Consider the following 24,000-nt stretch of genomic DNA (forward strand, 5'->3'; position numbering starts at 1 on the left):
ACTGTTTCTCATTAGTGCAGGGAAGGATAGAGGGATGGCGGGAGAAGGGGAGAGGTGTGAGTGATATAGCTGAACAGCTGTGGGCTTGGCAGGATCAACACTGCGGGCTGTAAAACTGGACTGTGATCAGATGAGAGGCGGTGCCAAGGAAACTTCAATGGATCTCTTTATCGCATCTGAGGACATAATGCCCTCCCTTGAAGACGATGACAGGACAAGAGGGGGAAGGGAGGGAGGGAAACGTGGCTACAGGAAAGCGGGATTATCCCTGAATCCACCCTTGGGAGGAGGGGACACTGTGAGCACTAACTGAAAATCTTGGGTGATGAAATGCCCCTTCCTCTCTCTCTCCCTTTTAACACTATCTCTTCTTGCACCTCTCCCTTTCCTTCTCTTTCTCTCTCCCTCCTTTTCCCTTTTGATTCTGCCTTTCAATCTCTTCCCACCCCTCTCTCTTTCCCACTTTTCCTTCCTCCTTCTTCCTCTCTTTCCATCTCTCCCTGTCTTCCCCTGTATCTCTCTCTCTCTCTGAGGATTCTGGATAAAGAAATTGATCGAATCTGGAGACCAATCAAAGGGAGCCATCCCGTTGGCATCTGGTACCGCCTTGGCACCGCATCATTTACTTTTCCTAAAACATACAGCTACAAATTCGGCGACTAAACGCGTTAGCACACAACGTTCCAGATTGATTCATCTAGATGTAGGAACACACAGGGCCTGGGTGGACGACACATATGGAGACCTAGTCTAGTCTTCAGTGGCTGGAATTAACAGTCTGCCTCTGTAGAGGAGAGGATACACAAGAAGTATGTGACTGGCTGACTGACTGGCTGACTGACTGGCTGACCGGCTGACCGACTGGCTAACTGACCGGCTGACTGGCTGACAGACAACTACATTAAAACTAACCCTGCTGGTTGTTTTCTCTGCTACTCTATTATACGACACAATGAAAGGCAGTCCTCTGGGAATCGGATGATGCTTCTGTCACATAAATTCAAACGATTGTTAATTTCCTAAAGGATTCTGTAATAACCTGCCTATCGACTGATGTACATACACAGACAGGCACGTACACACTCACACAGTCAGAAGACGTTTAAATATTATTCAAATGGAAGAGAAAGACAACTCACCTCTACAATTATATTGTAGCAGTAAAAATCTAACAGACCTGTTGTGAAATAGCTCCAATACAGCTAGCCACACGGAACAATAGAATTCATTACAGTGGGAGTGAGTGTTACTGTGCGTGTATGTGTGTGTGTGTGTGTGTGTGTGTGTGTGTGTGTGTGTGTGTGTGTGTGTGTGTGTGTGTGTGTGTGTGTGTGTGTGTGAAAGCTGCTTAAAATGCTTGGGCAACTTTTACCTTCTATTCTCCCTGGCGAAACATTGCATGGACAAGAACCTCTAAATCTCATTACAACAACAGTCAACTATTTGGCTGCTGTGTGTGTGTGTGTGTGTGTGTGTGTGTGTGTGTGTGTGTGTGTGTGTGTGGCGTTGGGATAATTTGACACCGTTCTCTTCAGCGCAGACACTTACTCGATAAAGTACACCTCTCCCTTCTCTGTGTAGGCCATCTCCCAGTTGCCTGGCAGGGGGCCAAGCTCACTCTCATTCTCATCTGGCTTGGTGGGTGACTTGGCTAGCTCGCCCCCCTCCTCCTGGGGGATCTCATTGTTAGGGGTGGTGGGGGTCTCGGTGGGGGGACAGGTCTGGGGGGACGTCCCCCGAGGAGACATCTGTACTCTTGTCTTCATGTTCGCTGGACTCTGAGAAGGAGAAGAGAATGACAGGTGAGTCAGAGCTGACATTACTACTGGAGGAACAGGGGAGGGAAGAGAGGAGGAGGGAAGGTGAGAGGGTGAGGAGAGGAGGGAAGGGGAGAGGAGAAGAGGGGAGAAGAGGGGAGGAGGGAAGGGGAGAGGGTGAGGAGAGGAGGGAAGGGGAGAGGAGAAGAGGGGAGAAGAGGGGAGGAGGGAAGGGGAGAGGGGAGGAGGGAAGGGGAGAGGGGAGAGGGGAGGTCGGAAAGGTAGAAGGGAGAGAAGAGGAGGGAAGGGTAGAGGGGAGAGATGAGAAGGGAAGGGGAGAGGGGAGGGGAGAGGGGAGGAGGGAATGGGGAGAGGGAGAGGGGAGGAGGGAGAGGGGAGGAGGGAAGGGGAGAGGGGAGAGAGGAGGAGGGAAAGGTAGAAGGGAGAGATGAGGAGGGAAGGGTAGAGAGGAGATAGGAGGAGGCAAGGGGAGAAGGGGCAGCATGATTGAGTGCCAAGGAAAAAGAGATGGAATGGGATAAAAAGAAAGATAGAGGATTTCAAATAGGGAGAGGATGGCAATTACACAGGGACAAAAATAGATAGATAGAGAGAGATAGAGAGAGAGAAAGGATACCGAGCAGAGAGAGATGGAGAGTGATTGAAAGAGAGAGGGAAATAGACAGAGAGAGCAGAGTGAGAGAGGTGGCAGGCAGAGGGGATTGAGAGAGAGTGGAGGAGCTGATGATGTGTCCTAGTTTGAGTCGTGGCGCTTGGTTGGGCCGTCCCAGAGGACAGCCACAGCAGCAGGCAGAGGTAGAGCTCATCTATGAGCTGTCCTCTCTCTCTCTCTCTCTCTCTCTCTCTCTCTCTCTCTCTCTCTCTCTCTCTCTCTCTCTCTCTCTCTCTCTGTGTATATGTACTGTCCATACACTCAGTAACAGAAAACTACAGTGCAGCTCTAGGCTGAATACTCGACATCGAACCTTTCTCAGCTTTGTTCACATAGCCCAATGAATAGCAGAGCTACTGTGAGAAATTACAGCAACATGAGACTACTCCGGTCCTATAGCTCAAGGGCATTTATATGGGTTACCTGACCAGAACATGAGACTACTCCGGTCCTATAGCTCAAGGGCATTTATATGGGTTACCTGCCCAGAACATACAGTATAATGAATAGGTTGATCAATAATAATATATTGCATATATAATGTAAAACCATTTTCTAAAGGTCTCGAAAGATTTTACTAAATAACTACCGTAACAGTGTCATTTATTTTTACATTAACAAATGTCAGTCAAAATGAATGATACTATTTTGTTTCATGGCTTACATAGGGTTTCTCCGTTCTTATATTAAGTTAGACAGCCAGCATCTTTGCTCCTAGTTGAGAGTAATGACTATGATGTGGCTTGCATTGATCCAGTAAATCTGCTTAGTGGAACCCCACGCTTGATTTGATCACAGCCTCCAGGCGATGTTTCTCTGTGTCGGTGCGGGGGTTGGAATCTAGTCTCTGGCTATGTGACGTAGACTAACTGTACTGTGATCTGATCTAATGACTGGGAGATGGGATGAGATGGGATACAGGGTAAGGCTGTTGTCTCTGAACACTATCAGTCCTGCTACATGGGACAGTCTGCTTGATTCTCTCTTTTTTTACAACTCCAGCTTTTCTATCTATATATGATGATGATCTGAGCTCCCTGGGAAGAGCTCCCTGTAGGCAGTAGGGACTTGTAGCCATCCTTTATTATGTTATTGTATGGGCCTGACTGAGACCTGGTTGCTATGATGTAACCTAGACGATAGACTGTTGCTATGTTGTCTGATCAGATCCCAGGGGTCGGTGCTATCTCATTTCGGCGGTAAACTTGTTGTCATGACGAGGATCTATAGTTGCACATCAACACTATGTCTGCGTTGGAACCTAACCTGGGGTGATGCCATTGCCGTTGCCATTGACAACGGGCCTCTCCTCCTCCTCATCCTCGGGTGGCTCGATGCCGGCCTTCTCCATGTTGCTGACCGACTTGTTCCGTTTCCTCTTCCCCTTGGAGCTGGGTCGGGCGCCCGGCAGGAGCTGATCTGTTACATTTAGCAGCAGAGGGCTGGGCTCGCACGGGGGCTTGGGGGTGCCGTAATAGTTCTCTAGAGAAGGAAGGAAGGGATACTTCACATTAAGGATCATTTTATATACTTAGTCAGTCATACACACATCATATTAGACTTAGGTGCTGGTGGGTGAGGTTAAAGAATTAAAATGGCTAATGTGACAGACTGATGTTTGAACTTAGGTCTCTCCATGAAACTGTGTTAGTCCCCATGAGAATGTGTTAGCCCTCAATGAGACTGTATTAGCCCCCATGAGACTGTATTAGCCCCCATGAGACTGTATTAGCCCCCATGAGACTGTGTTAGCCCCCATGAGACTGTGTTAGCCCCCATGAGACTGTGTTAGCCCCCATGAGACTGTGTTAGCCCCCATGAGACTGTGTTAGCCCCCATGAGACTGTGTTAGCCCCCATGAGACTGTGTTAGCCCCCATGAGACAGTGTTAGTCCCCATGAGACAGTGTTCGTCCCCATGAGACAGTGTTCGCCCCCATGAGACAGTGTTAGCCCCATGAGACAGTGTTAGCCCCCATGAGACAGTGTTAGCCCCCATGAGACTGTATTAGCCCCATGAGACAGTATTAGCCCCATGAGACAGTGTTAGCCCCCATGAGACAGTGTTAGCCCCCATGAGACAGTGTTAGCCCCCATGAGACTGTGTAAGTCCCCATGAGACTGTGTTAGTCCCCATGAGACTGTGTTAGTCCCCATGAGACTGTGTTAGCCCCCATGAGACTGTGTTAGCCCCATGAGACTGTGTTAGTCCCCATGAGACTGTGTTAGTCCCCATGAGACTGTGTTAGCCCCCATGAGACTGTGTTAGCCCCCATGAGACTGTGTTAGTCCCCATGAGACAGTGTTAGCCCCCATTAGACAGTGTTAGCCCCCATGAGACAGTGTTAGCCCCCATGAGACAGTGTTAGTCCCCATGAGACTGTGTCTCTCTAATTCTCTCCTAGCCCCCCATGAGACTGTGTTAGCCCCATGAGACAGTGTTAGCTCCATGAGACTGTGTTAGCTCCATGAGACTGTGTTAGCCCCATGAGACTGTGTTAGTCCCCCATGATACTGTGTTAGCCCCCCCATGAGACTGTGTTAGCCGTCCATGAGACTGTGTTAGCCCCCCATGAGACTGTGTTAGCCCCCATGAGACTGTGTTAGCCCCCCATGAGACTGTGTTAGCCCCCCATGAGACTATGTTAGCCCCACCATGAGACTGTGTTAGCCCCCCATGAGACTGTGTTAGCGCTCCATGAGACTGTGTTAGCGCCCCATGAGACTGTGTTAGCGCCCCATGAGACTGTGTTAGCCCCCATGAGACTGTGTTAGCCCCAATGAGATTGTGTTAGCCCCCGTTGAGACTGTGTTAGCCCCCATGAGACTGTGTTAGCCCCCATGAGACTGTGCTAGCCCCATGAGACTGTGCTAGCCCCATGAGACTGTGCTAGCCCCATGAGACTGTGTTAGCCCGCTGATCTAAAGCCTAGGCTATTCCTCCTACAGTGCATCCACTTTAAAAGCTACAATGCTCAGATCGAAAATGATCTGAGTAAGTTTCACCTCAGATTGAAACGTTGTCACTATTAAACGTGATACATGAGCAATTTAGAGCATTTTTACCATCTTTTCATAATGGTTATCTGTACCAGAGGACCGAAGCACATTCAGGAGTTGAACCTCAAGTCACATGGGTGAGCTGTGAGCACTGCCACTATGCAAACCTGCTTAATATGCAACACGCCTGAGTTTTGGACACATTTTGTTTGCCTTTGATGATGTGTTCATAAAAATATTTGCTTGGATGTTTTTCTCCTCTTGTTACAAGTTAATATTCAATCGCTAAAGTAGGGATCACAGTAGACAACACAGGCACAAACGGAACATTAAATTAAACTGTCTATTTAAAGCAAATAAAAAGTCACGAGGGAAGATGATGTCATTATTACATAACCCAATGGGACAAGGACCAGGAAGTGGAAGAACAGCTGACGTCCTGGGAGTTAAAGCTCATTTAGTTCTTAAAAGTTCAAACTCAAGTCTCAAGGCACGTCAAGGGGAGGTACTCAAACACAGTCACACAACACATATACCTACAAACACACCCACCCACCCACATGACTTCATATTGGTAACTAAAGCCTGACACTGTCTGGCCCACACCCCAGGTATTTTCACTAACGTCACTGTTAGCCCTTTTGTGTCTGCTGGCAAATCAGTGTTATCCACCGCACATCAATCACTAAACCATGCACAGATTCCTAGTGATTGAGTGAGTGTGTGTGTGTGTTGTAAATAAATAAAGAAGAAGCCTGTCTCTCTCTCTCTGTGCTCTGGGCTCTGTGCGGTCGTCCCGTCTGTCTCCCCATGGCGGAGTTGCCAGCTCCCAGCATGCAGAGCGTTTCTGGGTTCGTTCTGAACATGCTCCCCTGGGCTCCTCCTCGCTGATGCTTTCGCACATCACCCACTCTGAACCTCCAGCCCCTGAGTCTGCTAGCAGAAGACTGTCTGGCAAGATCTCCTCCACACACATAGGCATGCATGCACGCAAACATCCCTTGCTACAGCTTTAGCCCAGAGATACCTGGCAAAGTCCTGAGACAGCGGCTGTCCTTGTTAAGCTGATGTGAGATCTGATTAAGTGTTTGGTCTCTACTCTCTGTAAACACTGTGTGAAATGGACTGTGGGGGAGATATGATGTTGCCACGGCAATGGAACCAAGTTCCCTTGAGAGCAGGCTTCAAGGTACTGCCTCTCCACTGGAGATTAGGTTCTGAAGAGAGGGTTTTCTATGAGAGTGATATTATCCTGCACTTCTCAGTGGTGCTTTAGTACTTCTGGAGGAGAAACCAGATAGCCAAAGATATTTTGAAATCCAATGAGATTGTTCTAATCCTGCGGATTAAGTATTAAAATGATCAACCCCATCAACACGTATGCCGCAGACAGTTGTAGGACCATGGAGAAAATAGTTGCTGGAAAGTCCTATGTTGGTTTGTATCTCAGATATTTGTTGTGGTTAGAAAAAGAACCTGTGAATTTTTGTACTCATTGCTGAGTACACAGTGAGTGACTCAAATGAAAAAACATCGCTGTAAAAAAGCTAATTGAATGGAAAGGCTTAAAACCACAGACCAAAGACTATTTTACCCTGCTTCTGCCTAAAATCTAAAAGCAATTTCAGTCAGACTTTCCTGGGAAATCAAATCTAAAATGCACAAAAACAGCATGCAGCATTCTTCAAACCTTCAAACGTTCTTACACAAACTGAAGACAACCTCCAGTAGTATGCTACAATGCTAAATGAGTTGCATACTGACCCACCCTCTGACCTTCCTAAGCAAGGCTTTTGTAATGATGAAAATCCAACACTGTGGATAACATTAACCCGGCAGTGTAGGACCTGACAGACAGATTGGATCAGCTTGAGATTACTTTTTCTCTGCCTTCCTCACACAAAAGAAAACAGTGAAACAGGGATCTCTCCATCTCTATCGCCCTGCATGTCTCTGTCTCTCTCTCTCTGTCTGATTCTCTCAATTCAATTCAATTCAATTCAAGGGCTTTATTGGCATGGGAAACATATATGTTTACATTGCCAAAGCAAGTAAAATAGATAATAAACAAAAGTGAAATAAACAATAAAAAAACTGTACACTTTCAAAATAATAAAGACATTTCAAATGTCATATTATGTGCAAATAGTTAAAGTACAAAAGGGAAAATAAATAAACATATATATGGGTTATATTTACAATGGTGTTTGTTCTTCCCTGGTTGCCCTTTTCTTGTGGCAACAGGTCACAAATCTTACTGCTGTGATGGCACACTGTGGTATTTCACCCAGTAGATATGGGAGTTTATCAAAATTGGATTTGCTTTTCCAATTCTTTGCGGGTCTGTGTAATCTGAGGGAAATATGTGACTTTAATATGGCCATACATTTGGCAGGTTAGGAAGTGCAGCTCAGTGTGCACATAGCCTGTCTTCTCTTGAGAGTCAGGTCTGCCTACGGCAGCCTTTCTCAATAGCAAGGCTATGCTCACTGAGTCTGTACATAGTCAAAGCGTTCCTTAAGTTTGGGTCAGTCAGTGGTCAGGTATTCTGCCAATGTGTACTCTTTGTTTAGGGCCAAATAGCATTCTAGTTTGCTCAGTTTTTTTGTTAATTACTTGACACATTGGAAAGAACTATCTCTCTCTCTCTGCCTCTCTCTCCTTCTCTAATTGAGCATTACATATTAAAAAGGTAAATGATGGTGGTACTGCAGTGCAGCCACCGAGAAGAGAAGAAGGGTTGTCTCTATGGAAGACGACATCCTCGGAGAAGTGATATACGGCCTCAATCGGAGAGAGAATCTAACATCGCTCCTGGCAATCAACCGTTAAATTGACCATCTGCAATTTATTTTTCTGCCATGACAGGCGCGAGGCTGAGCGGGAGGGCTCGGCGAGGGAACAGGCATGGAGTTAATGCATTATCTGTCTGTGTGGTGGAGTTCCCTGTATCTGACAGAGTGGAGAGCCAGTAGTTTAGTACACCCAGCACAGAGCCACACAGACCAGGGCAGATGGAGAGAAACTGGAGTGAGTCGTGTTTATTCTGGAGCCATTAGGGCTCAGAGGAGAGCCAGCATGGAGGAGATAGCAGAGTGGAGAGGTGTAGTGGTGTTGTGGGGTGTGTGTGCGAGAGTGTGTTTTCTCTCCTCTGATTAAAACAGCTTTTCTGTAATCTATGTTATGATGTCACAGTGATGTGTGAGAGCTGTCTAAATGCACACAACTCATTATTCTCTGTCAGAGAGTGGAAGGATAGCTGATAAACAAGCAGCTACATAATACAATTATTCCAACAAGCAATTGAACAAAATCAGGAAAGACCCCCCAAAAAACATGATACAACCCCAAAAAAGTGAAAAGCTTTCTTTTACCTTCATAAGTTCCGCTCTCTAGTAAGGCTCCACTTTTCTCCAATTCCATAAACTGATCAACAGTCACAAAGTTGTAGTCCACCCCCGGGACCTCTCCTTCCTTGGGCTGCCTGGTTGTGCCTATCAGAGAGGAGAGGGGAGGAGCACAGTTACACAGTTACAATCAGGGAACTTAGTAAGAAACTGTGTACACCTGCATACAGGAGATAAGAGCATGGTAAGCATTATGGCCCTTACTATAAACTGTGTGTACCGTAGAAATAGAATGAAAGAATTGTAATTCTATGGTGTGTACATCATGACAGTACTTTAAAGGGATACTTCTGGATTTTGGTTAACAAGTCAGACGATCGCGTGGATACCATTTTTATGTCAATGTGTCAGTTATGAAGGAAGTTAGCGGTAGTTTTGCGAGTCAATGTTAGTTGGCTAATGAAACTAGCTCTAACTTCCTTCATAATGGACACAGACACATACAAATTGTATCCAGGACTTCATCTGACTCTGTGGAAGGAGATACAGGGCCTCATTGGCATCCCTTTAACAAAAGGATCCTACTTTGAACACCTCAACGTCTCATAAAGAATCAGAACAGAACGGCCGATTAAGGACAAGCTGACCCTGAATCAGTTGTATTCATATATTGTGAGCGGGTCTCTCGGTTGCACATTTGAATTCCACTGAATACTTAAGCGCTGTCCTTTGGGATGATGAGCGATGAGTCCTTGACTAGGTAACGTTACAGGAAGGTTTCAGCTGAGTGATGCAACTCCAACAGAGAGCAGAGAAATAAGTTCAATCTGCATGCAGAGTGTCAACGCCTCTCAAAGACGGTAGACACAGAGCCTCTACACAACCTCACAGGGCTGCTGTCTACATGTTATCGCGAGTGAGACAAGAGAACGCTAGCCTGCTAAATGCTGACAGGGGCACCCTTTTAATCATGTTAGCGTTAGCATAAGTGGCTAGTTCTCGCCACATTTGCTGGTGGATTAAGAGCATTGGGCCAGTAACCGAAAGGTCGCTGGGTTGGAATCTTAGAGCCAGGGACTCCCGAGTGGTGCAGTGGTCTAAGGCACTGCTTCGCAGTGCTAGCTGTGCCACTCGAAATTCTGGGTTCGAGCCCAGGCTCTGTCACAGCCGGCCGCGACCGGGAGACCCATGGGACGGCGCGCAATTGGCCCAGTGTCGTCCAGGTAAGGGGAGGGTTTGGCCGGCAGGGAGGTCCTTGTCCCATCGCGCACTAGCGACTCCTGTGGCGGGCCGGGCACGTGCACGCTGACACTGTCGCCAGTTGGACGGTGTTTCCTGTGACACGTTGGTGCGGCTGGCTTCCGGGTTAAGCGAGCAGTGTGTCAAGAAGCAGTGCTGCTTGGTTGGGTTGGGTTGTGTTTCAGAGGACGCACGGCTCTTGACCTTCGCCTCTCCCGAGTCCTTACGGGAGTTGCAGCGATGAGACAAGACTGTTACTATTAATTGGATACCACGAAAAAGGGGTAAAAGTAAAAAATAAAAAATAAAGAATCTCAGAGCTAGGTGAAAATGCTGATGTGCCCTTGAGCAAGGCACTTAACCTTAATTGCTCCTGTAAGTCACTCTGGATAAGAGGGTCTGATAAATGATCCAAAAATCCCTAAATGTAAATCACAGGCTTTACAAACTCTCTCTCCTAAGCATAGTGCCTGTTTGAGACAGCTGTAATTTCCAGTCAGTGTTGTGTTGTGGAGGATATGATGCTAAAGGTATATCAAGGTATAAATTAGTTCCTAAACGCTCCTGCTAGTGCAGTGTGCTAATTAGCCTGTTTGAGCCCCAGAGGATAGGCTAATTGATGCTGGCTGTGATAGCTCCAATGTACTCCATCCTTGAGGTGTTAAACAGCTTATTCCCACATCCATGCTAACACTGCTGTAAAAGCCTGGCCTATGGCTGTCTTTGGTGCTGGAAAAGCCTGGCCTATGGTTGTCTTTGGTGCTGGAAAAGCCTGGCCTATGGCAGCCTTTGGTGCTGGAAGAGCCTGGCCTATGGCAGCCTTTGATACTGTAGAGATTGTCATATGGCAGCCTTTGGTGCTGGAAGAGCCTATGGCAGCCTTTGGTGCTGGAAGAGCCTGGCCTATGGCAGCCTTTGGTGCTGGAAGAGCCTACGGCAGCCTTTGGTGCTGGAAGAGCCTGGCCTATGGCAGCCTTTGGTGCTGAAAGAGCCTAGCCTATGGCAGCCTTTGGTGCTGAAAGAGCCTGGCCTATGGCAGCCTTGGATACTGTAGAGTCTGGCATATAGCAGCCTTTGGGGTCTGTTCGATACGTGGCATGATCAGACTGGCCCCAAAAGACAGATTGAATTCCTGCTTCACTCAATACCAGTTCCATTAACACATTCCTCGAAAATGCCTAGATTCCGATAGGCTAGAACTGCACCACGAGGCTAGCGAGGGTAAGTGAGTGTGTGTCTGTTGAGTCAGACAGTTCATATGTCTGCGACACCATGTCACAAGATGATGCAGCCATGTGTGCCAACTTAGTCTGGTGCCACAAGCTCTTATCGCCTGTCACATGCCATTATGATGTAACAGCGGTGACGGGAGGTGCTGGATTGGTGCAAATTGAATGACTCCAAGCCATTCTGTCGCGACAGTCACAGCAGCTGTGAGATACGCTTTTCTTCAGTAAGTCGATTTTGGACTCCACCACCCTCTCTCTCAATGCTGCTGACAGGGAGTCCAAGCGTGAAATAATGTAAAGAAAATACATGTTATTTATTTATTTATTTTATTTCACCTTTATTTAACCAGGTAGGCAAGTTGAGAACAAGTTCTCATTTACAACTGCGACCTGGCCAAGATAAAGCAAATCAGTTTGACACATATAACAACAGAGTTACACATGGAGTAAAACAAACATACAGTCAATAATACAGTAGAAAAATAAGTCTATATACAATGTGAGCAAATGAGGTGAGATAAGAGAGGTAAAGGCAATAAATAGGCCATGGTGGCGAAGTAAATACAATATAGCAATTAAAACACTGGAATGGTAGATTTGACCGTAGATGAGTGTGCAAAGTAGAAATGCTGGGGTGCAAAGGAGCAAAATAAATAAATACAGTAGGGGAAGAGGTAGTTGTTTGGGCTATTTATTGATGGGCTATGTACAGGTGCAGTGATCTGTGAGCTGCTCTGACTCCACCAAGGCCATTAAAGCGCTTGCCAACGTTGTCTTAAAGCTCAATGTTGATGAATCTGTCCTTAGATGGGAAAAGCAAACCGCTGGAGATTTCAACAGATACCATGCAACGGAAACAGTTCAGTATCAACATCAAACCATGGTGCTCCACATCAAAACACACCAGGCAGAGAGAGAGTTCTAGGTGAGGGTTGAGAGAGAGGAGTGGAAGGGGGCTGGTCTAGGGGCGTGAGGATGGCACATCTGAGCCATGTTGATGTGAGGTGAGGAGAGGAGATGCTAATGAACACACATACAGTGTGTGTGTGTGTTTGTGTGTGTGTGTGTATGTGTGAGATACACTATGGCACTTCCAGTGCTACCCTGCATGAGGCCTGCGTAACGATAACAGATTATAACTCTCGACAGCGCTACAGAATGGCCGACACACAGCACAACACTTCAAAGGGAACCTTTGATGTCACGGAACTACTGTATAATTAGCACCGTCTTCCAGTGGGGACTTTTCTGTGGCGACACTTTCTAAGAGGAGCAACCTATAAGGCATGAAAGTGGTTTTCTGTACTTTCAGAGTTCTGGGTCATCTGTTAGATTTGACATTAGTGTAACATCCAAGCTGGTTTAAGAGAGACATTTGTAGTGATGATTCCCTATAAAAAGCCACTGGCACAGCAGAGAGATGTCCATAACACATCTACAGAAATTGCTTTCTAACCGTAATTCTTTTCGTCCCCATTTTATAGATCCAATACAAATATTAGCATATACAAGGTGCAGTGGCCAAATCTATGAGCATGCTCTGTGACACGGTAAGAATTGTATGCCCTTTCCTCTTCAGTCTCCACCAACCCATCCTGGTCACCTGTGCTACATGTGACCAGTGAACCATGACCCCAACATATAGTGCCCTCTAGTGGACAAACAAGTTAAAATATCCATTGACAGACAGCATAGACAATGACATATAAACAGGCCAAAACGGCTCCTACACACCGGCCCCTATGGTTAGCCATGTAGAAATCACCACTTAGCATGATGGAGTATACACTTGCATATGCGGTAACACATCCTCGATAGACAAAAGGTTCTTCTTCCCTAGTGACTGATCTAAGAAGCCTATATTTATCTGTAATTTACAAAAGCCCCATTGGTATACATTTACAATAAATTAGGGCCACATACCTAATAAATCAAGCTGACATACTGTAGGTGCTTTGCCCCTAGTGGGTATTTTCAAGGCTGTTCCCATGGGCATTTGGGCACCTGGGGCATTTCTAGAGTGCTGATAATTTACACTAAAGCTGTGTATTGTACAGGAAATGCTTTTTCATGTTCAACAAACATCCTACTTATTAATATCCTGTTCGGTGGGAGGTGAAGTAAGGAGAGACAGAGAGAGAGAGAGACAGAGAGAGAGAGCGAGAGAGATGGAGAGAGAGCGAGAGAGAGTGAGTGAACACAGACGATTCATCAGAGGGGAAGCCAGGATTTTCACTGGAGCAATCTGCAAACAAAGCCGAGAATAACACAAACAGATTACCAGAGATAACTGTGGCGGATACCTAGCTATTTGTCCCGCGGTACGACGCCGTAATGACTCAGAAGCGGCTGTCGTCTTTCCACGTACAAAATGTTCCCTGGAACTCCCGGGGAGCGGAGAGGGGAGTAGGGGATGAGAGAGGGGAGTAGGGAATGAGAGAATAAGGGAGTGAGAAAGCGAGAGAGAAAACAATGATGTCTGAACATCTCTTCCTCTCTGCTGAGCAAGGAGAGAGGGAGAGAGAGAGAGAGAGAGAGAGTGAGTGTGAAGGGTCTGTGAGGAGAAGGCGTAGAGATGAAGCATGTCTCACAGAGTAGACTAGAGTTGCAGTGTGGGCAGTAGAGCTGCCTGCCAGCCAGGCCTCTACTACTCTCCCATCTCTCCCATGGCTCTCTCCCTACACTACAGTTATATCCATCCATAGGGTTTTATAGCCAGGGGCCAATAGATCAGCTCTTAACACATCCAGCTTAGTGCCATTGTCCAGTAATGCATCCCGGGTCAGCGCATCTAGCCTGCGTTGTTTTAAATCCAAACCCATTCAACAATGCACTTCAGTGGAATAAATGTACCCAGCCAGAAGGGCAGCCATCTACGCATTGCGCTTCATATGTCATGCATTAGCATGACCCTTAAGTATATCTACACTGTTTAACATCGCTGATTGGCAGAGGCATCGGTAACTGGATCACAACTATGTGAATCCATGTGTGTGTGTCCCAAATGGTACCCTATTCCCTATATAGTGCACTACTTTTGACCAGGGCCCTATTCCCTATATAGTGCACTACTTTTGACCAGGGCCCAATTCCCTATATAGTGCACTACTTTTGACCCAGGCCCACTGGGCCCATAGGGCTCCGGTCAAAAGAAATGCACTACATCGCAGCCCACGACTGTTAAATGAGTGTGTCAGACCATCTGCAAGTGGAAATATTGGCTCCAACTTCAAACACTGCTGGGATGGCAGTGCAACAGAGGTCTGGTTCAGTGACTGCATATCCCCAGGCTTTGGAGAGAAATAGTAAGATATACTACGTCCAGACTTCAATCTCTCTCCCAAGATACTATATCAACCCTCAAGCAGCTATGATCAAGCCTGAAAATCCACAGCTACTATGGCAAGAGACAGAAAAGCACAGGGAGAAATATCCCCTTCTCTAAGTGTGTCGAGAGTGTGTAGAGCTTAGAGGGACACTCCCAATATAGACCACATGTCACGTCACAGGTCCCCAGCCATCCATCAATCAGAGGAGAGTGAGAAAGACACCACAGGACCAGAAGACCCTTTCAAAGCATCGTTATAGCGCATCCCTGACCCCTCTCAGTCTGACCTCTCTCCCTCTCCCTCCCTCCCTCCATCTTGGAGAGCAGCTATTACAGTCAGTGTGGTTTTAGAACCAACCAACGTGATGTGACAGACTGCAGAAGAAGACTTGAGGCTGTACCTCTGTCCACCCTGCTTACCTTCTCCTCTCCTTGCACATATGCTAGCCTTCAGACTGCATTAAAAGACCACATGATGCCAGCAGCAGCGGCTATTGCTTTCACAGCTAGTCGAAGGCCTAGCTTACTGAGATACAGACACACAGAGACAGGCTTGAACTCTTGACCTCTGAATCTCATATACTTGTTGTACTCTGTCCCTGACAAACAACATGCAGCTAGTTTCAAAACAGCCTTGAGTTTCACTTAACAAGCCACTTCTGGGAGAAACTGTTCCATGTCAAATTGAAATCTCCAGCTCCACTGCCTCCAGTAGTCAGACCCAGTGTGTGTGTCAATGGGCTGCAGTGCATTGAAGGGGGCGGGACAGGGGGACTGTGTGGGCAGGAGCTGGTGATGGGATCAGCTTCCGGTTGGCTGGGTAAAGCCCCACTAGGCCCATTGTGTTGTGACAGTGTGTCAGTCAGGCCTGTGCTGTGCTGTGGTGTGGTCCCTCTGGGGCCCTTTGGCCGGAGGTGCTCAGTAGCCCCCTCTATTCACTTCCCTAATCCCCCTGTTATGACAGCGAGAGATGGCGTCAACATGCCCCATTGTCCAGATCCTAATCTAACCCGTTAGCCAATTAGGAAATGGCCGGCCTTCCTAATGCCTGGGAATTAGTGGGATAGATTACGGTGCCATTCAGTGCTGTCCGGCCGCCACGGGAGACCGGGAGTCGGGTAACGGGGGGTGGAGAGGGCTGAACGAGGGCACTGACGAAAAGCTGCTTTCGCCCGCACTTTCTGTTCATTGGTGGCGGTGGCAACGCACGGCCACTTAGCCGTGGATGTGCTTAGTCACTGTTGTCATAGACGGCTGCCTTAATCAACCTGATTAGATGTCTGATACACTTTAATAAACCTTCATTGAACTAAGAGAGAGAGAGACAGAGAGAGAGAGAGAGAGAGAGAGAGAGACAAAGAGAGAGAGAGTTAGAGACAAAGAGAGTTAGAGACAAAGAGAGAGAGAGACAAAGAGAGAGAGAGAAAGAGAGAGAGACAAAGAGAGAGAGACAAAGAGAGACAAAGAGAGAGAGACAAAGAGAGAGAGACAAAGAGAGAGAGACAAAGAGAGAGACAGAGAGAGAGAGAGAGAGAGAGAGAGAGAGAGAGAGAGAGAGAGACAGACAGACAGACAGACAAAGAGAGAGAGACAGACAGACAGAGAGAGAGAGAGAGAGAGAGCAGACAGACAAAGAGAGAGAGACAAAGAGAGAGAGACAAGGAGAGAGAGACAAAGAGAGAGCGAGAGATAGAGATCAAATCAAATCACTGGACAGATACACATGGTTAGCAGATGAAATTGCGAGTGTAGCGAAATGCTTATCCTTCTAGTGCATCAGTATCTAACAGGTAATATTTAATAATTCCACAACCTAATACACACAATCTAGTAAAGGAATGGGATGAGAATATATAAGTATAAAATATATGGATGAGCAGTGACAGAGCGGTATAGATAGTAAAGAATAGATAGTGAAGTATATAGTATATACATATGAGATGAGTAATGGGAGATATGTAAACATTCTTAAAGTGGCATTATTAAAGTGACTAGTGTTCCATTTATTAAAGTAGCCAATAATATCAAGTCTGTAGGTAGGCAGCCACCTATCTGTGCTGGTGGTGGCTGTTTAACAATGGCCTTGAGATAGAAGCTATTTTTCAATCTCTCGGTCCCAGCTTTGATGCACCTGTAGTGACCTCGCCTTCTGGATGGAAGCGGGGTGAACAGGCAGTGGCTCGGGTGGTTGTTGTTCTTGATGATCTTTTTGGCCTTCCTGTGACATCGGGTGGTGTAGGTGTCCTGGAGGGCAGGTAGTTTGCCCCCAGTGATGTGTTGTGCAGACCGCACCACCCTCTGGAGAGTCTTGCGGTTGTGGGCGGTGCAGTTGCTATACCAGGCACTGATACAGCCCGACAGGATGCTCTCAACTGTGCACCTGTAAAAGTTTGTTTTTACAACGTCAGCCTCCTGAGGTTGAAGCGGCACTGTTGCGCCTTCTTCACCACATTGCCTTGTGCGTGGACCATTTCAGTTTGTCGGTGATATGTACACTGAGGAACTTAAAACTTTCCACCTTCTCCACTGCTGTCCCGTCGATGTGGATAGGGGGGTGCTCCCTTTGCTGTCTCCTGAAGTCCACGATCATCTCTTTTGTTTTGCTGACATTGAGAGAGGGTATATTCCTGACACCACACTCCGAGGGCCCTCACCTCCTCCATGTAGGCCGTCTCGTCGTCGTTGTTGGTAAACAGGCCTACCACTATAGTGTCGTCTGCAAACTTGATGATTGAGTTGGAGGTGTGCATGGCCACGCAGTCATGGGTGAACAGGGAGTACAGGAGAGGGTTGAGAACGTACCCTTGTGGGGCCCCAGTGCTGAGGATCAGCGGAGTGGAGATGTTGTTTCCTACCTTCACCACCTGGGGGCGGCCCGTCAGGAAGTTTGGAGGGTACTATGGTGTTGAATGCTGAGCTGTAGTTAATGAACAACATTCTTACATAGGATAGGGCAGTGTGCAGTGTGATGGCGATTGCATCGTCTGTGGACCTATTGGGGCGGTAAGCAAATTGGAGTGGGTCTAGGGTAACAGGTAGGGTGGAGGTGATATGATCCTTGACTAGTCTCTCAAAGCAGATAGCGAGAGAGAGAAAGACCGAAAGAGAGAGAGAGAGAGAGCAATATGTGAGAAAGAAGGTTGCGTTTTCATTGGGGGATACAGCAGCACAAATGATTAACAGGCAAATATCCCTATCCCATCACACACAACAGAGTGCTTTTGTCCTCAGGCAAAGTGAGGTAAAACACACGTGGTGGCCCTCCTTCGACATGTTTCCTAAACTAGTCTTCCTATTGATGATCAGTAATGTGGGATTGATTAGGGGACCTGAGCATCGACAGAACCCCTCTGAGGCCCGTTGGCATGACGACAGCAGGTCCTCCGCCCCACTCGCCTTTCCCAGAATTGCATTAATAGATTGGCCCTCCTGGAGGTGCTGGTGGATGGCCTTGTGACGTGGCCTGGAGTTATCGATGACTGACCTCTCAGAGACCTCGTGAAAGAGAGAGAGAGAGAGACAGAGATGGAAAGAGAGAGACCGAGAAGGAAAGAGAAAAAGAGAAAGAAAGAGAGAGAGAGAGAGACAGAGATGGAAAGAGAGAGACCGAGAAGGAAAGAGAGAGATCGAGAAGGAAAGAGAAAAAAAAGAGAGAGAGAGAGAGAGAGAGAGAGAGAGAGAGAGAGAGAGAGAGAGAGAGAGAGAGAGAGAGAGAGAGAGAGAGACAGAAAGATGGAGATTGAGAGGGAGCACTGACTGGATCAGCTCACTGAAGGCTGTAAAATCCTCAGGGCCAGAGGAATGAATCTGCCAGCTCAGCTTAACTCATAACTAATGATACACACCAGAACACTATTACTACCTAGCATTGTGCCATCACACAGGAACACTATTACTACCTAGCTTTGTGCCATCACACAGGAACACTATTACTACCTAGCTTTGTGCCATCACACAGGAACACTATTACTACCTAGCATTGTACCATCACACAGGAACACTATTACTACCTAGCTTTGTGCCATCACACAGGAACACTATTACTACCTAGCATTGTGCCATCACACAGGAACACTAATACTACCTAGCTTTGTGCCATCACACAGGAACACTATTACTACCTAGCTTTGTACCATTACACAGGAACACTATTACTACCTAGCATTGTACCATCACACAGGAACACTATTACTACCTAGCATTGTACCATCACACAGGAACACTATTACTACCTAGCTTTGTGCCATCACACAGGAACACTATTACTACCTAGCATTGTACCATCACACAGGAACACTATTACTACCTAGCATTGTACCATCACACAGGAACACTATTACCTAGCATTGTACCATCACACAGGAACACTATTACTACCTAGCTTTGTACCATCACACAGGAACACTATTACTACCTAGCATTGTACCATCACACAGGAACACTATTACTACCTAGCATTGTACCATTACATAGGAACACTAATACTACCTAGCATTGTACCATCACACAGGAACACTATTACTACCTAGCATTGTACCATTACATAGGAACACTAATACTACCTAGCATTGTACCATCACACAGGAACACTATTACCTAGCATTGTACCATCACATTTTTACATTACATTTTAGTCATTTAGCAGACGCTCTTATCCAGAGCGACTTACAGTAGTGAATGCATACATTTCATTTCTAAACATTTTTTTTTTTCTTCCCTGTGCTGGCCCCCCATAGGAACACTAATACAACCTAGCATTGTACCATTACACAGGAACACTATTACCTAGCATTGTACATCACACAGTAACACTATTACCTAGCATTGTACCATCACACAGGAACACTATTACCTAGCATTGTACCATTACATAGGAACACTAATACTACCTAGCATTGTACCATCACACAGCAACACTATTACCTAGCATTGTACCATCACACAGGAACACTATTACCTAGCATTGTACCATTACATAGGAACACTAATACTACCTAGCATTGTACCATCACACAGGAACACTAATACCTAGCATTGTACCATCACACAGGAACAATAATACTTAGCATTGTACCATTACACAGGAACACTAATACTACCTAGCATTGTACCATCACACAGGAACACTATTACCTAGCATTGTACCATCACATAGGAACACTAATACTACCTAGCATTGTACCATCACACAGGAACACTATTACCTAGCATTGTACCATCACACAGGAACACTATTACCTAGCATTGTACCATCACATAGGAACACTAATACTACCTAGCATTGTACCATCACACAGGAACACTATTACTACCTAGCATTGTACCATCACACAAGAACACTAATACTACCTAGCATTGTACCATCACACAGGAACAATAATACTACCTAGCATTGTACCATCACACAGGAACAATAATACTACCTAGCATTGTACCATCACAAAGGAACACTAATACTACCTAGCATTGTACCATTACACAGGAGCACTAATACTACCTAGCATTGTACCATCACTGATGACTGGGCGCCATGGACGTGATATTTATAATGTAAGACAAATGACAGTATGTACATTAGAGTATGTTCCCTTTAGGAGTAGCTGCAAGACATCCATTGATACATTTGTTGCGAGTTATCTGACCATTGAGATATTCTTTGAGTGGAAGGCTGTTACAGTTCAAGCCATCCCCATGTCCATCTCCAACCTGCGACTCAGTCCATAGCCATGCTATTGTAATGGTCTGTAATGGTCTGCATAGCAGCATCCTGTTGGAATGTCTGAAGCCATTACCTTCTATTAAATGAGTGAGAGTGGAAGCTCTTTCACTGGCGGTCACATATCAGTCTCTTGACACTGAGATGTAAAACCAAGGATATAGTAGAGGACTCAGGTACACTGGGGTTTGTGTTAGCTGCAGAGATAACACTGACACCAATAGGATTGTCCATCCTCTACCAGAAAAACTAAATTGAAAGTTATTTTAAGTCCAGTAAAAAAGGCTTAATCTGAGTCCGGGAAGTCCCAGAACACACCACATTCAGATCTCTCACTAAAAGATTCTGCTAAAACTACTGAAGCCAAGAAGAGTGGAAGTGAAGTTTTCCCTAGTCCCTCTAGCTGTGCCTGGGAATCTGGGGAGCCAGCCCCACTCAGGCAGCAGTCAAACAGAGACGTGAGTGATGAAGCAACCTGGAGACATTGACAGTGACAGATTGGTTATTCATCCAGCTTGTCATCAGAGGCTTCCAGTACTTAGTGTGCTTCATCATCAGTGTTTTGGAGGAATCTTAAGTCTGATACTAAACTCGCTCAAGTAACTGTCTACAGTACAAACAACATTCCTTGTAACTAAACAAGCCAAACAATGTTGAGCAAACATTTCACAATCCAGCACCATCATATAGCCAACTTGCTGTAAAAGTCATAGTTTTCTGACATGAAAATGTTATATTCCACATGCCACCGTGTACATTGCCTGTACAGTACCTACCCCGAAAGAAAGACTTGATCATGGTGTTTGTGTCCTTGTGGAACAGGCTGACGCTCAGAACATGTATTCTCCTCCTCTCCTCCTTCCAGGGTTCTGTAATCTTTCATCACATTTCAGACATCCCTTTGGTCTCGCTTCGCATCTGAGCCTCGAGAGAATCAAAGCAGTCACTTTTGGTGTTACAGTTTGACACAATAATTCTGCAACCTGGAGACACTTGACAGCAAATACAGAGGTGCTTGGAGGCGCTAGGCATCCACTCAAACCAGTCCCTTTAATCTGGGGAGATCCAAAAACAAGAGAAAAGACAACAACGCTTTCTTTCTCCTCATAGCTGTTTCACTCTGTATCCATGGACGACAGGAGCCTCGTCATACACACACAGCCCAACCCAGGCAGGTATGGAGAGAGAGAGGGAGGGATGGAGAGATAGACACACACACACTCACACACACAGATTAGGGGCGAGCTGATGTCATCTGTTTGGATGTGTGGCCCTGGGGTGTGTGTCTGTGTATGTGTGTGCGTGTGTGTATGTGTGTGTGCCTGTGTCTCTGTGCAGCCCAGACACAGTGGGACTGATGGTGGATGTGAAAGTGCTGCTGTCAGCTTAATCCTCACACTGCAGCCAGAGATGTCCCTATCCCGGCCAGAGACCACATTACCACCCAATAACACAATCTGTTTGTCATGGACGCCTGCCTGCCTGTCTCCATGGCTGCCTACCTGCCTGCCTACTCTGATTCAGTTATAACACCCTATCACAGCCAGTTAGGCCTGAAGCTTAGGGCGGCCATACTAGCAGACAACAGGCCCACATACCATATTGACCCTATTTGGTTCCATGGCCGAGCTCTGGATTGTTCCATTGATATCTGAAGTGGTTTTCACCCAGGTCGTTTATTTACTACAGTCCTACTGTCATGGGAGCCATTTTGCCAGTTTGGATTGAAGTGTTAGAGTTTCTTGAGTCCTGCTTGGGATTTGAACCCATAACCGTGTTGTGTCAGAGGTGGAAATAATCAGTGCTCCACATGGTGGCAATCATCCACACAGCAACCTCTGACCCTTTAAATCCAGAGGTTGAGCCACACCAGGAGCCTCTATCACCACCAGCTGTGTGTGTGTGTGTGTGTGTGTGTGTGTGTGTGTGTGTGTGTGTGTGTGTGTGTGTGTGTGTGTGTGTGTGTGTTGTGGGGGGGAATTCACATCATACTAGTAGTGAGAGATGTGGCAGGTTAGTAAACTAGAGGGGGAATTCACATCATACTAGTAGTGGGAGATGTGGCAGGTCAGTAAACTAGAGGGGGAATTCACATCATACTAGTAGTGGGAGATGTGGCAGGTTAGTAAACTAGAGGGGGAATTCACATCATACTAGTAGTGAGAGATGTGGCAGGTCAGTAAACTAGAGGGGGAATTCACATCATACTAGTAGTGAGAGATGTGGCAGGTTAGTAAACTAGAGGGGGAATTCACATCATACTAGTAGTGAGAGATGTGGCAGGTCAGTAAACTAGAGGGGGAATTCACATCATACTAGTAGTGAGAGATGTGGCAGGTCAGTAAACTAGAGGGGGAATTCACATCATACTAGTAGTGGGAGATGTGGCAGGTTAGTAAACTAGAGGGGGAATTCACATCATACTAGTAGTGAGAGATGTGGCAGGTCAGTAAACTAGAGAGGGAATTCACATCATACTAGTAGTGAGAGATGTGTCAGGTCAGTAAACTAGAGGGGGAATTCACATCATACTAGTAGTGGGAGATGTGGCAGGTCAGTAAACTAGAGGGGGAATTCACATCATACTAGTAGTGAGAGATGTGTCAGGTCAGTAAACTAGAGGGGGAATTCACATCATACTAGTAGTGAGAGATGTGGCAGGTCAGTAAACTAGAGGGGGAATTCACATCATACTAGTAGTGAGAGATGTGGCAGGTCAGTAAACTAGAGGGGGAATTCACATCATACTAGTAGTGAGAGATGTGTCAGGTCAGTAAACTAGAGGGGGAATTCACATCATACCTGTTTCCGGTCACAACTTGCAGACTTGTTTACGCTGCTGTGCGTTTTGTTGCCGATCTTACTTTGCTACCTGACGGTTTTTTACTTTTTCATTACCGTATATTTTTACTTTTTCCCTCACTCAACTTTTTTTTTTTCATTCAACTTTTTCACCCCGGAGGTTTTATCTGGACATGGTTCGTCAGGACTTCAAACAGCCGAAGCTAAGTAACATTAACATGATGCCTTCTAATTGCAGTCGTTGTACTTATAATATACAGGAGAACGATCGCCTTACGGCAAGGATAGCTGTGCTGCAAGCCCAGCTTCAGACGCGATCGTTAGGCAAGGGTAATTTCAGTGTAGGAAAGGATGAAACAGCGTCTGTGCCACCAGTAAGTACAGATAGTAACGTTAGTATAAACCCCCTCGCACGGTCCCTGCAGCCGGACATCTTTCTCATGGCTTCGCTTATTCAGCCGACAGAAACTTTCAACCGGTTCTCCCCATTAAGCGAGTCGGAGTCGGAGGCCGAGACTTCTCTGGTCTCTACTCCTCCCGTTGTGGGGTCTGAGACGCCGACGGCTCCCACCATTAGCTCTGACAAATTGAAAACTCTAGTCATTGGCGACTCCATTACCCGCAGTATTAGACTTAAAACTAATCATCCAGCGATCATACACTGTTTACCAGGGGGCAGGGCTACCGACGTTAAGGCTAATCTAAAGACGGTGCTGGCTAAAGCTAAAACTGGCGAGTGTAGAGAGTATAGAGATATTGTTATCCACGTCGGCACCAACGATGTTAGGATGAAACAGTCAGAGGTCACCAAGCGCAACATAGCTTCAGCGTGTAAATCAGCTAGAAAGATGTGTCGGCATCGATTAATTGTCTCTGGCCCCCTCCCAGTTAGGGGGAGTGATGAGCTCTA

General features: G+C 46.4%; 1 protein-coding gene across 1 annotated transcript in view; it reads right to left on the reverse strand.

Moving 5' to 3' along the window:
- Positions 1–24,000, reverse strand: part of LOC106576364 (membrane-associated guanylate kinase, WW and PDZ domain-containing protein 2-like) — a 256,239-nt gene that overhangs the window by 73,591 nt on the left and 158,648 nt on the right. Inside the window, 4 exon segments of the mRNA XM_045699968.1 lie at positions 1,549–1,712; positions 1,714–1,778; positions 3,697–3,912; positions 8,804–8,923. Coding sequence (XP_045555924.1) covers positions 1,549–1,712; positions 1,714–1,778; positions 3,697–3,912; positions 8,804–8,923 — 565 coding nt within the window.

Source organism: Salmo salar, chromosome ssa17, assembly GCF_905237065.1.
Source record: "Salmo salar chromosome ssa17, Ssal_v3.1, whole genome shotgun sequence".
Lineage (NCBI taxonomy): Eukaryota > Metazoa > Chordata > Actinopteri > Salmoniformes > Salmonidae > Salmo > Salmo salar.